General features: G+C 37.3%; 1 protein-coding gene across 27 annotated transcripts in view; it reads left to right on the top strand.

Moving 5' to 3' along the window:
• The window catches only part of Huwe1 (HECT, UBA and WWE domain containing E3 ubiquitin protein ligase 1), a 131,562-nt gene that overhangs the window by 28,743 nt on the left and 86,212 nt on the right, over positions 1 to 16,607 (top strand). For 24 of the 27 annotated variants that reach the window (XM_075958847.1, XM_075958846.1, XM_075958835.1 and 21 more), the window contains 5 exons: positions 1,112 to 1,179; positions 6,010 to 6,108; positions 6,819 to 7,025; positions 7,920 to 8,072; positions 16,086 to 16,148. In XM_075958847.1, the coding sequence (XP_075814962.1) occupies positions 1,135 to 1,179; positions 6,010 to 6,108; positions 6,819 to 7,025; positions 7,920 to 8,072; positions 16,086 to 16,148 (567 nt within the window). In that variant the 5' untranslated portion in view covers positions 1,112 to 1,134. Of the gene's footprint in view, positions 1 to 1,105; positions 1,180 to 2,104; positions 2,214 to 6,009; positions 6,109 to 6,818; positions 7,026 to 7,919; positions 8,073 to 16,085; positions 16,149 to 16,607 lie in introns of those variants that run through there. The other 3 variants (XM_075958857.1, XM_075958854.1, XM_075958852.1) reach the window with 2 other exon arrangements.

The following is a 16,607-nucleotide window of genomic DNA, read 5'->3' as shown; positions in this document are numbered from 1 at the left end:
GGCTTGCTCCTAGTACCTTGACTCAGACATTTTTCGTACACACCCCAGGAACACCCGCCCAGGATGTCACTACTCACAGTGGGCTGGGACTTCCCATATCAATCATCTATCAAGAAAATGCCCTACAGACTAAGGCAGTCAGATGGAGACATTATAAATTAACATTTTTGATACATTTCCTTTCTTAGAGTGTTTTTTATAGACATAGACTTATATTTTGTTGTTTGTTTTTGAGATAGCATTCTGTTGCCCAACCTAGCCTTGAATTCCCATTGATCCCTTCTGATTCAACATGGGATTACAGGTATGAACCATCATTCCTGACATAGTAGATTCAAATTCCATGTTATAACCTTTCTATTTAATCATGAGCTTCTCTGTTATGTAATTGCCTGCAGTATTTTTAGTGGTGATATAGTCCATTTAAAAACCAATCCTGGAGCTGGAAAAAATAACAGTTAAGATCACTTATTTCCAGCATCCACATGGTGGTTCACAACCATCCTTAATTCTGGTTTCAGGGGATCTGATGACTTTTTCTGGTCTCCTTGAGCCCCATGTCTGCTTGCAGTGTGCATACATACATGTAAAGAAAACACATAAAACATTTAGATTTTAAGATTTAAAACAGTCCTTTTTGGGGACTTTATGATTTTTTTACTATTAAACATACTCATGCAGTATAGATTATTGAAGTTAAAATGTTTGTGTACATCCCTAAAACTTAAGCTGAATTTTCAGAAGTGTAATTCCTTTTTTTTCAAAACTAGAGTCTTCTAGTGAGTATTTTCATTCTGAGATATCAAAAAACATGCCATATTTAACTGTCAAAAGTTTTGAAATTCTTATAAAAGAAGAGGAAAACAGCTATTTTGTTTTATGTACTTATGTAACAGGGATTGTGAACCATTTGTATCAAAAGTTATTCTTTACCCATTTCTATTTCATAGTTATATATATATAGTTATACCCATGAGTTAACATAACTTCAGTGTTTTTACACTAGGTATCTTGCATACACTTTGTCCAATATTTTGTATGTTTAATAATATTCAACTCTAGGTTATCTTCAACTTTATCTTCTCACTACTTTTGGGGGTTTTCTTTTCAGATCTTAAGCAGAAAATTGAAAACATGAAAGTAGACAGGACTAAACTGAAAAAGACACCTACTGAGGCTGTGAGTATCCAAGTTTGCTTTGCTTGTTTTCTTCATTTCAGGAAAAAAATGTTGTGACCAGTGCAGCCATTCTGATCTTCCAACTAAATATGTTCAGTTTATAGAAAGTGTTACTACAGCAACTTGTAAGGCTAGGAGAAACAGCTCTGTTGTAGAGTGCTTGCTTAACATGCATGAGGCCTTGGGTATTCACTATGAATACAACAAAAGAAAATAAAAGTCCTATCTTGCCTTTTGAACTTCTGTTTTTATTTAAATTTAGTAGCTTTGTGGAAAAGGAATATTGAACAATACTTTGTGGGCCCCTGAAATGGATTCTCAGGTCACAATAAGAAAAAAGACAGTATGACAATGGAAAAAGCAAATGTAGAAACTAAGTTTTACTGTTGCTGTTAGAACTCAAGGTTTTTTCCCTTTGGTTTTGAAAACAAAAATGGTAAGTTTGACTTTTGTTAGTCTTTTATCTTTTATTTTGTTCTTTGACATTGGAATATCAGTTGGTTTTTATTAAATGTTGTATATTGAACATATTGATTTTCTTACTGTACAGATGTTTTCATTTGATTTTGTTTTTGATGTGTTTTGGCATCTAAATTATGATGACTATATCATTTGAATAGAAAAGTGAATAGAAAAGATTTCAAGGAATTAAGTTTTTAAAAATGAAACAGTTCCATCAGTGTAAGAATCTACTAATTGAAAATTAAGACAATCTAGAATACAGAAGAACTTAATAGAGAGATTATATATTGCGGGAAAGAACAGTATTAGTCAATAAAATGTGCCAAGACAATTTTTGATTTGGATGGGATGGTGTGGGCACTGTTTACTGAAGTAAATTGTAGATAAGTCGTCAAAATCAGATATTTTTAAAAGAAATTATAGGAGAAGTAGAACATACAGGTGAATGTTTACCTTGTCTTAGGTGGGGATTGCCCTTCCAAGCATTAAAGCAAAGGACAAAAAAACCAAAATGGAAATGTAAAATACCATATCCAAAATAAAAGGACACATGACAATAGCCATTCTAACAGGTATGAGGTAATATCTCATTATGATTTTGATTTGCATTTCCCTGATTATTAGTGATGTTGAGTACCTTTGTATGTGCCATTTGGCCATTTATATGTCTTTGGAGAAAAGTCTTTTTAAATTCCTTTGCCCACTTTAAAATTGGGTTATTTGGGTTTTTCCTCATTATTAAGTTGAAGAAGTTTCTTAATATTTTTTAAATTAACCCCCAGAAGAATGAAAAGTGAAATAAGTTAATCATAGAGGAACAAATACTACATGGTTCCTCTTAATATGGGGCATATAAAATAGTCAAAGGTATGTAAGTAGGCAACAGAATGAATGGTGGTTATCATGGGAGGGGATGGTGGGGGATTGTTCTATGGCTTTGTATTATTTAGTTATACAAATGAGTAAAATCTGGGTGTGGTAGCTCATGCTGTAAGAGAACCAAAGTTCAGGGGCAGCCTGGGCTACATATTGATAGCCTATTTTAAAAGAAAAAGGATGTTTCAAAAGTTCCAGTTAAGGATAAATTAAGAATTCCTTTTGTTGAGGATAAACTTTATGTTAAATGTTCTTAACACATACACAAAGGGCCACAAGGAAACTTGGAGGTGATATGTTTTTCACCTGGAATGTGGTGATGGTAATATGAGCATATGCATCTATGTTTAGATACCATCTATGTTTAGACTCACCAGGTAAAAGCTCTCGTTATTTAAGCTCAGTGAGCTGAGTTCAGCCCCTAGAGTCACATAAGGTGGAGAGAACCAGGTCCTGCATAACATAACCAAATTATGTTAGTTATGTGCTGTTTGTTATATGCCACATAATACCCCAATTAAGCTCATGTGTGTGTGGGGAGTCATGGGACCTGAAAAGCTGCAGAAAATATTTATAACCCAATGTAGTTAATACCCTTTATGCTAAATCAATAGAAGAAATGAATATCCCAATGACAAAATGGGCATAAAACCTTTCAGAGAAGTAACAAAGCCAGTAAACTAACTAGAAAGAATCAATCTTACAGGTGATCAGAGAAATGCAAATTTTATTTTTTATGCTAAGTGAATTGCAAGTCTTGTATAGTCACACTTAGGAATTTTCTAGCTTCTATCAGATTACTTAGAATATAATGTCACTGTCTAGATGTGTTTTAAGGCTTGAGTTGCCTGTTGTATTCAGATAATGTAGAAGACTGCCCAATTTCTCATACTGGCGTCAATAGTAGGTTTCAATTTGAAGATTTTTAAAAAAATTGATCACTTAGTATATTGGCAACATCGCAAAGAATTTTCCCCCTATGTTTGATATCTATGGGAAGAAATTCATGTAAACTCTGGTAGCTGGTATGCAGCTTTGAACTGACTGATGGCTTGCCTTTTCCTATGATTGGGGACAGTCCCACTTGGTTTGCATTTATATAGCATAGGAAGAGAGGAATGATGTTGTAGTAAGGCTAAGTAAATTTTATGATGAGGTAGCACAAGCACCTTAGATGATTTAAATGTATGTCAGAGATGAACCCTGTGAAAAGTGGGATAGAGTCTGTCACATCCGTGTTTCTTGGGGCTCATGAGATGGCTCACCAGGTAAAAGTTTTAGCTATTTAAGGTCAATGGGCTGAGTTCAGCCCTTAGAATCTCATAAAGTGGAGAGAACCAGTTCTACATCTTTGTCCCCTCCCTCCCATCCTCCCTCCCTCATTCTACAATAACAAGGATGATGATAATTTTAAAGAGAAGTTTCTCAATTACAGTTAAGGTATGTTGGAAACTCCCTTTGAAGATGAGAGACAAAGAGCAAGGGTCGGCTATGGTGGTACAAGGTTTTAAATCCCAGTACTTGGGAGGCAAGAGTTCATGACCAACTTGGTCTACATAGGGAGACCCCGTCTTACAAAAGGGGGGAGGGAGGGGAAAGAAAAAGAGAAAGCAAGAGACAAGTTGTTCTGTTTTGTTCCATATACCACAAACAAAGAGAAATATGTGATACTTTAGTTTGCGAACTAACATTTAAGTATACCATTTCAGTTTATTCCTTGGTAACCTTCAAAGTATTGAGTAGGCAACAATGAAATGCTAGAAAAGATGACAAAAGGTCTAGGCAATATTATAAGTTGCCCTTGCGCGTGTATGGTTTGTCCCAGTAGAACCAGGTATCTCACTTAAGTGTGTTTGGCATGCTGCCAATCAGAATCTTTGGCAAGCCCCACATCAGTCACAGGCAATATCTTAGTTTAGCAAAGGCCATATTATCCTTTGCCAACAACTATATTGCATTCAAGCAGGTTCTGGCTTGTGAGAGATTGTCATGTAATGTGGACATAGCAAGTTATTATAGTACCCAAGTGTTAACCACAAAATGGGTATTACCTAACCCCCACAGAATCAAAAAATTGGATTTGCCTATGTGTATCCCATTAGTAATTTAAATAGATGGATTTGATTCTATATCCAAGTAAATGGAGAAGGGAAGGGACAGATTAACTGTGTGAACAGGTCACTCAAATTCGCCATGTTTTCTGTTATTTCTACTGGTTCACTGTTTGTCCTACAACCTATCTATACTAAAAGAAAGGGGGCCGGGGAGGGGTGTTAAGCCTGGTTTGTGGAAGGATTTGGTGTTAAGGGTTTGCATACATTTATTTCATTATCACAAAAATTTGAAGTAGATCCTTGCAGGGGTGGTAGTTTGGATTAAGAAAACCGGCTATATTTTTAAATATCATTATAGTCATTGGAAATCTTTGGAGTTTCCTCTAGTTTTAGATCTCACAATAGCATTGTTGGGTATCTAGGTGGTATCTGTTCATCTCTTGGGTGAGGATTCTCAGATTCAAAGAGACTGACTTTAATTCTGAGTCCAATATTGATTAAAAAAAAAGCACACTGTCTCAGTATTTAATCCCCTATTTTGTACACTCAGTTAAATGACATACTTGGACTGCCTCTCCACGCTAGTTTATTAGGTTGTTTGTGTTTTTCTGGTAAGTAAATGGACAGTAAGTAGGACTCACTCATAATCAGACACTTTAGTAATCATAAAACCAAAAACAATGTCGATTTGTTGGGTTCCAAAGGTAGCTCTATTTCCATGACATCACTTATAGAGTTAAATAAAATATTAATACTTTCCCCAACTGTTGTCCATTAATAGGATGCTTCTCTGTCGCAGTCCCTATCCTATTTTTCCTTTGCGCTTTCAGAACCTTTACTATAAATTCTCAATCCACTCCTTATTAATAATTGGTCCCGTTCATCAGTACAAGAGATCAGGAATGTATGGAAATGGAACACCAAGTAAGAATGGAGTCTTAGTTTACAAAAAGTTAAGAAGTTCTTTGCACTTCAAGATTAATATTGTAGAAAAATACATCAATGCTAGCCTTTTCCTTTAACTGAATTTGTTCAGGCTCTCTGTCCGTGTCCGCGCCCTGCGCGCCCCCCCCCCCCCCCTTTGTCTTTCTTTTTCTGTCTCTCCAACTCATTGTAACAATACCAGCCATTCTAGTTACATTTTAGACCATGTCCCAGATTACTTAATTCTGCTTTAGTTTCTGCTTAGCTGATTTCCTTAATTTCTGTTGTCTATGTACTTTTAAGTAGTTTGTCTGCATATACAGGTTCATTCAGGTTTAAACAAATGCATACTGGATTGTTGGGAATGAAAATATTTCTTATGAGATTTCTTAGAGATCTAGTTTTTATATAAGCAAAAGTTGAATTGTTTTGTGGGCTTCAGGGTCATTTTCCCCATTCTTCTTTGTTTCTTCTTCATTTAAAAATATCTTTTGTGAATGTTTTTTTTTCTTAGCCTGCAGACTGCAGAGCCTTAATAGACAAACTCAAAGTATGTAATGATGAGCAACTCCTCTTGGAACTGCAGCAAATCAAAACATGGAACATTGGCAAGGTACGTATAACTGCAGCAGCTGGTATACAACTACAATGGAATAGTCTGAGTCTGATCACTTAAGAAATTTCTAGCAGACAGGAGAAATGGCTCCAAAGTTAAGAGCCCAGCTGTTCTTCCAGAGGTCCTGAGTTCAATTCCTGGCACCCATGTGGTGACTCATAACCATAATTAATGAGATCTGGTGATCTCTTCTGGCATGTACATGTTAGTAGAACATTTATTGTATGCATAAATAAACAAACAAATGAATCTTTTTAAGAAGGAAATTTCTAGTATATGTGTACCACAGCTCTAGAAGATTGACATTTTTAAATTTTTAAAAGAAAAATGTATTGGGCCAGAGAAGATAGTTCATCAAGTAAAGGGACACATTACCAAGTCTTGTGACCTAAGTTTGATCTCTGTATCCCTCATAGTAGATGTAAAGAACCAACTCCAACTTGTCCCGTGACCTCTCTATGCATGCTGTGGTGCACGTACACACACACAAATCTGTTTGAAATGATGGGAAAAAATTCTGTCTTAAATAAAACTACTCTAAAGTACCCATGTTCAGTGTTGCTACTGTTGTTTTTTGATGAAGCATCTCACGGTGTGGCCCAGGTTCATCTTGGACTCTGTATCCTTCCACCTTAGCCTCCTCAATACTGAGATTCCTAGAGTATAACCATTCCCAGTTGCTTTTATATTTTTATTTTTCTTTCTAGTGTGAGTTATATCACTGGGTGGATCTGTTGGACCGCTTTGATGGAATTCTGGCAGATGCTGGACAAACAGTGGAGAATATGTCATGGATGCTTGTATGTGATAGGCCGGAAAAGGAACAACTAAAAATGCTTCTATTGGCTGTATTGAACTTCACAGCCCTGCTTATCGAGTACAGCTTTTCTCGGCATCTGTACAGTTCCATAGAAGTAAGTAGTCTGTTCTTAACTATAACCATATATATACATAAATGGAGGGATTTTTTAAAGTTGATTATCCCCCCCTTTTTTTAAAGTCACGCATTACATAATCACATAGAGACCTAACTTTATCGTAAATGTGTTTCCCATTTTTAACATGGGGAAAAAACTCCCTTTTAACTAATTCCTCCCTTAAGACTTCCAAATTTTCTCACCAAACCTGCCACCAATAATGATAAACATGTGAGGCTTATAGCCTGACTGGATTTCAAGGCAGCTACCTAGATTGGCAGCAGCCTGAGAAGGGGGTTCAGGGAAAGCCCACCAAGAGAGAAGAAAGACAAACCTAGCCAGTAGGGTATTGACTCCAGCTGTGTGTATAGTTCCGGCCTTTGCCCAACTTTTGAGCTTTAATAATCAAATGATTACCTTGGTCTTGCTAATTAAATAGATGTGATATCCAAAGAAATCCAAAACCATTAAGATAATCAACAAATAAAGTGCCTTTGTTAATTTCCAACTCAATTACATACTGGTTTTAATTTTGACCAATTAATTGCTTCAATATATTGGTGAATGTTTAAAACAAAACAATCAGGTTACTCCCAAGCTTTAACAGTTTTATTTTGCATAATTGCACATAGCCGTTGTTGATAGCTTTAGCTTCTATGATTTCTTTTTATATTTAGCATAAAGGTGGTAATAATAGCATACAATTAGCTTAGTTTCTTAACACTTGGAAATGTAATGTTTTTTAGTTCTACATATATGTATTACAACATTTCTTGAAGTCCTTATGTAGAGACACAGATATGATTACTTCTATTGCGCTTTCTGAAAAATAGTTTTAGCTTTTAGTACCAGGTGTCTGATGAGTTGAACTTTGTCTTTTTGTTCCTTTAGCATTTGACAACTTTATTGGCTTCGTCTGATATGCAAGTGGTTCTGGCAGTCCTTAACCTTCTATATGTGTTTAGCAAAAGATCAAACTATATCACACGTCTTGGATCTGACAAGAGGACCCCACTACTGACAAGACTACAGCATTTGGCAGAGGTATGCCTTTGGAGACTGGAAAAACAAATATCAGAGTATATAGTTTCTATAAGCAGGCATTTCTTGCTTTGTAAAAGTGGATGAGAATCCTTTAGTTAACTTTCTGACTTAATTGAGTGTGCAAGTATTTGGACAGTGTGATAAAGTTTCAAAAAGCAGGAGTATTATCAGTTTTAAGTTTTGAAGCACTTCATTACCTTCTCATGAGACAAAATCTTTTGTTCAAAACTTGACAGTTCTGCTACATACTAGGTTCCATTCCAGGACAGTCAGCGCTACTTCTTGAAACACCATCTCCAAAAAAAAGAGAGAGAGAGAGAGAGATGGATAATGGGGACAGCTGGTGATACTACATATACATATATGCAGATGAACTTAAGATAATAAATTGTTATTCATCACATTAATAAAACACCAGTGTTCAGCAGGTAAAGGCACCTACCACTGAGCTTAATATTAATGACCAGAGTTTGATAATGCTTGGAATTTCCGCTTTGCTCTATTCCATCCTGCCATAGATCCAAAGCAGTTTCTTTATAAACCTGTGGTAATAAAACATACTCACATGAAAAAAGGATAAAGAACCAGTAGTATTTTAAAGATCCTGACTAGTGTCTCCTAAAATCATAGGCATATTTGTTTTGATGAAACAGGAGGTTTTGCTTTTCAGTTTTAAAAACAGAAAATTTGGACGTCTACAAAAGATTGTGATTGTTTGCTATATTTTCTTTATATATTACCACTTGATTGTCTCTATAATTCTTTTCTTGATTTATTTTCTTAATGTACTAGCCTCAGTGTTATTCACTGTTAACTATTAGTTGGGAATAGAAGAAATATGAGGAAAACAATTGTGTCAAGCTTATTCTGCCTTGAATGTTTAGATTTGTGGTTTGACTTACCTGTCTTTCTGTGTAGCCTCCAGCCTTTGTATATATATTTTTCAACAAATTTCATGTATTCTGGAAGTTCTAAAGATAGCCAAGAAAATACTGGAAATGTCATGTAGAAGTACTTATTTTATTAGGTTTTAAGCTATTTTATAAAGATAGAGTAATTAGAATAGTCAAATTAAATCAATAGGTTGCAAAACCAGATAACAAAAGCATGTAAGAATTTAATTTATGTTAAAGATAACATTAACAGGGGATGAATGAGTTGTTAATGCCTTGTTTACTACTCAGGAAGCAATTTGTTGCATTATAATTCAGTAAAACAAAGTTAAGATATACTAAAGAACTGCTTGCTAAAAATAGGAATCTGTGGCTAAAGATGTAGTTTAGTTGGTAGAGTGCTTGCCTAACATGCATAAACTAGGTGTGGTGTTATATACCTGTAATCCCAGGTTCAGAAATTAAGGTCAATCCTTGCCTACATTGCAGTTCAAGACCAGTTTAGGATACACAAAGAAAGAATAAAAATCACAAATCTAAAACCATTGAAGGATAATGTAACTACATAGCCGGGCATGGTGCACCCCTGTAAATCTAGCACTTGGGCAACAGAAGCATGAGAATACTTAGTTATTGGTAAGCCTGAGTTGAAAACCCCTTTTCACAGAGAAGTGGAAAAAAGTGGAAAGGCTGTTTCCATGGAGGAATAAACCAATTTTTCTTACCATGTAACCTTATATTCTTATATGAAAAATTTAAATGCTGTCATTATGCTATCTGTGATTGTCTATTTTCTTCATATTTGGGTAATTTGCAATTTTTTCCTATTATAAACATTTGTCACAGTAAATACCTTTTGTTCATGAATATTTTGGGCCATAATAACTATAGTTGCTTTGAAAATTGTGTGTGTGTTTGTGTGAAAGTGTGTGTGAATATTGGACCAAAAGCTATGTGTTCTTATTTAGTTTTTTCTTCACTAGTAACCCCAAAGTATACCTTTTCTGTTCATTTTGTCTTTTTTCTTTACATGTTCCTTCTTTGGATTGTGTTGATTGACTAGGGTTTATTTAAGATAAGAATGTTGAGATACCTAATTTTTAAAAACATTTTATGTGCATTTGTTGTGAAGGTGTCAGATTCCCTGGAACTGGAGTTACAAACAGTTGTAAACTGCCATGTGGGTGCTGGTAATTGAACCTGGGTCTGAAGGTGGTGCTCTTAACTGCTGAATCATCTTTCCAGTTTCTGAGATACCTAAAATTTAATACATGTTTTAATTTGTGGGATTATACTTTCATTGTTTATTCACATTAAATAACTTCATGATTTTCCATGTGATTTTCTTTCATTGACTCATTGGTGGTTAAAAGTACTGTTTAATTATCATGTACTTGTGAATTTTCAAAAAATATTTATGTATATGAATGACCTGTCTTCGTGTGTACTAGAATAGGCAGTCAGACCCCATACAGATGACTGTGAGCCACCATATGGTTGCTGGGAATTGAAGTCAGGACCTCTGGAAGAGCAGCCAGTGCTCTTAACCACTGAGCCTTTTCTCCAGCCCTACTTGTGAATTTTTCAGATTGCCTTTTGTGATGGATATCTGATTTTATTTTCCTACATCTGACATCTGTAATTGGCAGAGATTTTGTTTAACTATATTAATGATTGTTTTGTTAAGGTCTATTGGAGTTTTTAATGTGTCTTAGAAAGTATATGTTCTATGCTTAAATAGGTTCAATGTCCTCGGGCTAGTTGATTTGGCATTTGGCATTGTTCAGGTTTTCAGTTTCCTTATTTGTCTTTTAGCTAGTTATTGATATTTGCCCTGGGAATTAGAATTGATATCTCAATTTACAAAATTGTAATTTAATACCAGCTTGATTTTTTTTTTTTTGTTGTTGGTTGTGTTTCTGGGTACGAAACTAGGGGTTTGTGTATACTGTGGAAGCCTCAACCACTGAGCTACACAGGGTCTCTCAATTTTTTTAATAGTATATAAAAAACTTTGATCATATTTCTCTGTGTCTTCCTCCATCTTTATTGCTGTTTCCTTATTGTGGGTGAGAGACAGACACACCCTGCAGACTGTACTTACAAATAGGATTTTTATTGGAGAGAAGGAAAGGAAGAAGGGGGGAGGGGAAGGGAGTTGGGAGACTGGCCTCTGGGAACAGGAGCACCATAAAAGAGAGACAGAAAGGGGGGGGGAGCAAAAGCCTGCCTGCCTGCCTGGCTCTACTGAGGAGCAGCAGGAGAGTGGGAATGGATGGAGCTTGTCTCTTAAAGGGGTCTTTGGGCTTGTATACAGAGCCTTACTTACTCATAATAGTTCAGGATGTCCATGGGGGCCTGGGTTGACTAAGTATTTCCCCTAATTGCTGAGATTACAGGGCGGGCCAGCATAATTTCTGAATGTTAACACCTAGCACTGAGGCTGTAGACACAGGTTGATGTTCAGGGCTCAGTGGCCAGCTAGACGAATCTCACAGGAATAGCACCAGGCCCTCTGAAGAGACACTACCTCAAACAAAACCACTGGAGGTAGAACACCTGACCTTGACTTCTGGCACCCTGGGGGCATGCCTTAACGGGAACCTATTCCTGAAGGGTATGGACTACTCACAGCATTTATCAGTCAGTGTTTTCAACCTGTTCCTGCCCTTGGGAAAGTTCCAAATTAAGCGAACTAGTAGCAAGTGCCTTTAGCTGGTCTTTCAGAGACCAAAACAATCTATCACTTATTACATGAAGATTCATTGTCCTCACACCAGAAATATGGACTATAGTTTACAGCTGCTACATATAGAATAGGGTTAGGTAAGTTAAATATCAAAAAGTTAGTGTGTAAAATTCTTTGAGGTTGATTGATTCTGTACTGTTGTTATTTCATTCACACCTTTTGTGTTAGGTGGTCCTTCGGAGTTTCCTGCTCTGCCATTTTCATTATTATCATGGTTATGAAAATAGTTATATATGAAAATAGCCAGTTCAGAGAGGATAGGTAAAAATGTATTAAAGTAGTTTTTCTTAGTGTGTGTTTAACTTTTTTATTGCTGTGATAAAATACCACAACCAAGGCAATGTGTAAAAGTTTATTTGGAAGCTCATGGTTCTAGAGGGTTAGAGTCCCTGAGTATTATGCCGGAGACTGTGGCAGCCAGCAGGAATAGCATTGAAGAAGTAACAGAGAGCTTACATTTTGATCTGCAAGTATTAGGCAGAGAGACCTAATTGATATCGACATGGAAACCCACCCCCCAGGGACATCACCTTCAACAAGGCCATCCCTCCTAAATCCTTACCAAGTATTTAAAGGTATAGTATAGGGGCTGTTCTCATTCACACCACCACATTCTACTCCCTGGCCTCCTTAGGCTCATGGCATTTCATACAACTAAAAGTCCAATGACTCAAGAGAATCTCTTAATTGTAACCCCCTATAAAGTCAAAATCATAAAACAAATTACATACAGTGGTATAGAACATACATTACCATTCTAAAAGGGAGGAATGCATGTATAGTGAGGAAACACTGGACCAAAGCAAGATGGAAAACCTATAAGGGCAAACTCCATGTCTTGTGTCAAAGAAGGCTCTACCTTGTCACCTTTTGTTGACTGCAAACATAGTTTTCTTTTTGTCTGGTTCTACTCCCTGTATACAGCTCCCCCTGGCAGACAGTCCACAGCTCCATGCAGTGTCTTTTCAGGGACTCCCATGTGGGGAGGAACTCCCTGCCACAAATTTGGTATCAGGAGCTCTGTTTAGCCATGTAGAAAAGAAAAATTCTACAACCTGTTTCTCCTGTATCCTTCATAACCTTAGAGTCAGAACTACATAGTTGGTGCTGCCATGTTTGGCTACATCCTTGGGAGAATGGAGCCTATTGAATTACATTTGCATAAAAATATGATTTGTTGCTTTTTAGAAGCAGAAAGTCCTTTAGGCCCTTTTCACAAATTGCAGGATTAGCTGGATCTGGGGTCTTAGCTCAAGAGTACCACGTTCTCTATTTGATTTTGCATCTGGCCTTTATCTCTTTCAGTACAAGCCTTGGCTCCAACATTAAATGTACTGGTGCTCATTTTTCTCTTTGAACTGTATATTTTGTTTTTCTTTTTGCTCTGTTTTGGTCTTTTCCATTGTAGGCCTGCGCATGCATAAAACTGTTTGTTAAAAAATCCTACTACAGAGTCAATATTAGGATGTCTTGAAATATTTTCTGTGTATGAAATTAGTCCAGAACTTTAAAGTTTAGCTTAGCCCCAGGGAGAGTCTTAGGACAAGGACAAAAGGCAACCAACTACATTCTTCAACTAAATGTAAGAATGGTCTTTAGTCCAGTTCCTAATATTGTTCTCTGAAACCTCTTGAGCTATGCCTCCATAGTCCACCTTGTTACCGTCTTCCAATCTCCTGCTGGGAAGGGCAGATAAGCCTTGCTTACAGTATTCAGCAACTTTGCTAGTGTTCCACATTCTTCCAAATAACAGTGTCACAGCAGTAGCCCACTTCCGGTACCAACTTCTGTCAGTATCCTTTTCAGTTGGACAGGCATGGTGTTGTAGCAATAGCTGAGAGCTTGTGTCTTGACCCACAGTAAGGAGGCAGAGATTGCTAACTAGGAATGGTGTGGACTTTTAAAACCCCAGAGCCTACCCCAAGTGACATTAACTGGGAACCAAGCGTTCAAACACATGAGCCAGTGGTAGTTATTCTCGTTCAAACCACCACAATATGGTTTTCACCAAAGAACTAAGGTATAATGCTCTAAAACTATTTATTGTATATAACAAAATAGCCGCCTTTTCAAAATTGCTGACATCATTTGGAGAATTAATAAAAAATGACCCCCGTATTCTGTATTTTCTGCTCTGGATTAGTAAGGACTTCCAAAAAGCTTATTTCTCTAGTATTAAGTAGGTTTTGTTTTGTTCACCAGTATTGTTCCATATTGGAGATCTCTGTAAAAGACAGCCTCAGTGATACACAGTTTTATAGATTTACTGGAGAATTAGTGTCATGATTATATTTATTTCTAAAGAATGAATATAGCCGGGCGGTGGTGGCGCACGCCTTTAATCCCAGCACTTGGGAGGCAGAGGCAGGTGGATCTCTGTGATTTCGAGGCCAGCCTGGTCTGCAAGAGTAGTGCCAGGACAGGCTCCAAAGCTACAGAGAAACCCTGTCTCGGAAAAACTTAAAAAAAAAAAAAAAGGGCTGTTCTTGCCAGGTGTGGTTGAATGCATCCTTTAATACCAACACTTAGAGGCAGAGGCAAGTGAATCTGAGTTCAAGGCCAGCCTGGTCCGTCTGCAGTAATAGGGGCGGCGGGGCTGCGTCCCCAACACCCCAGCTACCTGCTCAGCTAGCTTTTGCCCCTAAATAACAACATACAAACTGTATTCATTTAAACACTGCTTGGCCCTTTAGCTTTAGCCCTTACTGGCTAATTCTGATATACCGATCAACCCATCTCTAATAATCTGTGAGCACCAGTCTTACCGGGAAGATTCTAGGTCGGAGCTTCATCGCGTGTGTCTGCCCGGGAGCAGGGCATGGGGTCTCTCTGAGGCCTCTGCTCCCGAGAGGAGAGCTGTGGAGTCTGACCTCACTTCCTCTTCCTCCCAGCGTTTTGTTCTGTTTACTCCACCTACCTATCTTCTGACCAATGAAGACCAAGCAGTTTCTTTTTATTTAACCAATGGCCTTCCTCTATCATATGTCTATCTATCTAGGTCGGTAGGTAGGTCAGTCTGTCTCTCCTCCTTTCCATCCATCCATCCATCCATCCATCCATCCATCCATCCATCCATCCTATTTAGATAGATAGTTCCAGGCCATTCAGATATGTACAGTTAGACCTTGCTTTTACTGTAAAATTTTTGATATTTCAAAGGCCCGAGAAGATGCCACAGGCTGGTCCATAAGCAAAATTATATGGCTAGAATTTAGGGTTTGGAAATTATTAGTAACTGTGCTACTCATCAACACAGGCTCTTGTTTAAAGTTTTTATATTTTGGTAGCAAAGTGTCTTAGTCATTGTTGTATTGCTGTGATGGGACACCATGCCCATTACAACTTTTATAATGGAAAGCATATAATTGACGCTTGCTTACAGGTTCAAAGGTTTCATCCATTGTCAGCCATGGTAGGAAACATGGAGGCATGCATGCAGACATGGTGCTGGAAAAGGAACTTGAGAGTTCCACATCCGAAACTGAAGGCAGCAGGAAGAGAGAAAACACTGGGCCTGGCTTGGGCATTTGAAATCCCAAAGCCTACCCACAGTAACATGGTTCCTCAAACAAAGCCATAACTACTCTCACCAGGCCATACCTTGTTGAAGGAGGTTGCTTGTTGGTTCCCGGCCACCCAGCTAGCTTTGACCTGAAATAATCACTGCTTGGCCCATTAGCTATAGCTTCTCATCGGCTAACTCTTACATTAATTTAACCCATTTCTACTAATCTGTGTTTTGCCATGTGGCAGGTGACTTACCGACAAAGTTTTGGCATGTCTGACTCTGGTGGTGGCTCCATGGCTTCTTCCTAACTCTGCCTTTCTTGCTCCCAGCATTCACCCTAGCTTTTCCTGCCCTATCTAAGTTCTGCCTTGTTATAAGTCCAAGCAGTTTCTTTATTCATGGTAATCACAGCACACAGAGGGGACTCCTACATCAAAACCTGGTGCTATTCCTAAGGCATTCAAATATGCGTCTGTAGAGGCTATTCTCATTCAAACTAATACACAAAATATATAGACTCTTATAGCATGTAATTTGGCTCTTGTCAAAAAGTGTGGTTCCACCCTGGTGAGAAAGGCCAGCTATGACTGAATATCAGCACACATGAATTGAGACATGGGAATGAAGTAGCTAGTGTTGCTACTTTGTAGTCTTATCTTGAGCACCCTCATAGAACCATGAAATAAATAGATTTCATTGAAAAAACAACTATTAGAACACCACCTTGCTTTTGAGGCTCAAAGTCCTGTTTTATTTGTTCTCTTTGTTATATATATCTGAGTATTTTCTCATTAAACACTTTATAAATATAAGCCTAAGACCATGAGCATTGTGTAACACTATATTTTTTTCCCTTTTCTAAGAGCTGGGGTGGAAAAGAGAATGGTTTTGGACTTGCAGAATGTTGCAGAGACTTGCATATGTTGGTGAGTATTTGGAAAATGATACTTTCTCTTTCTAAAGACTTAAGAACGAATTTATGGTATATAAATTGACACTTGATATCAGAAGTTTCATTGGACCTGAGGGATAAAATACACAATGGATTTAGGAAACCAGCCCTTACTGTGCTGATTATAACAATTCTCAGAGAAGAGTAGTATGAGTTCTGAAATAAGTTGAATTTTTTTGAATCAAAATGAAAGCACTCTTTTTTTTCTTATACTGGCAAGTGAAGCTGAAAATAGTAGTGTACATCTATAATCTCAGTATTTCAGATATGATGTGAGGAAGATAACTACTACTTCTAGACCAGTTTTGCCTACACATTACCTGTTTAAATATTCAAAACAAAGCCAAAAAAGAAAAACCACCTAGAAAGTGCATTTACTTGTGTTCTCACACAACTGTCAGGAATTTGAGAAGTGTTCAAGAACAATCGATTG

Source organism: Microtus pennsylvanicus, chromosome X (assembly GCF_037038515.1).
Source record: "Microtus pennsylvanicus isolate mMicPen1 chromosome X, mMicPen1.hap1, whole genome shotgun sequence".
NCBI classification, from domain to species: domain Eukaryota; kingdom Metazoa; phylum Chordata; class Mammalia; order Rodentia; family Cricetidae; genus Microtus; species Microtus pennsylvanicus.
Note: the sequence above shows the minus strand (reverse complement) of the source record. Positions and strands in the feature narration are given on the sequence as shown.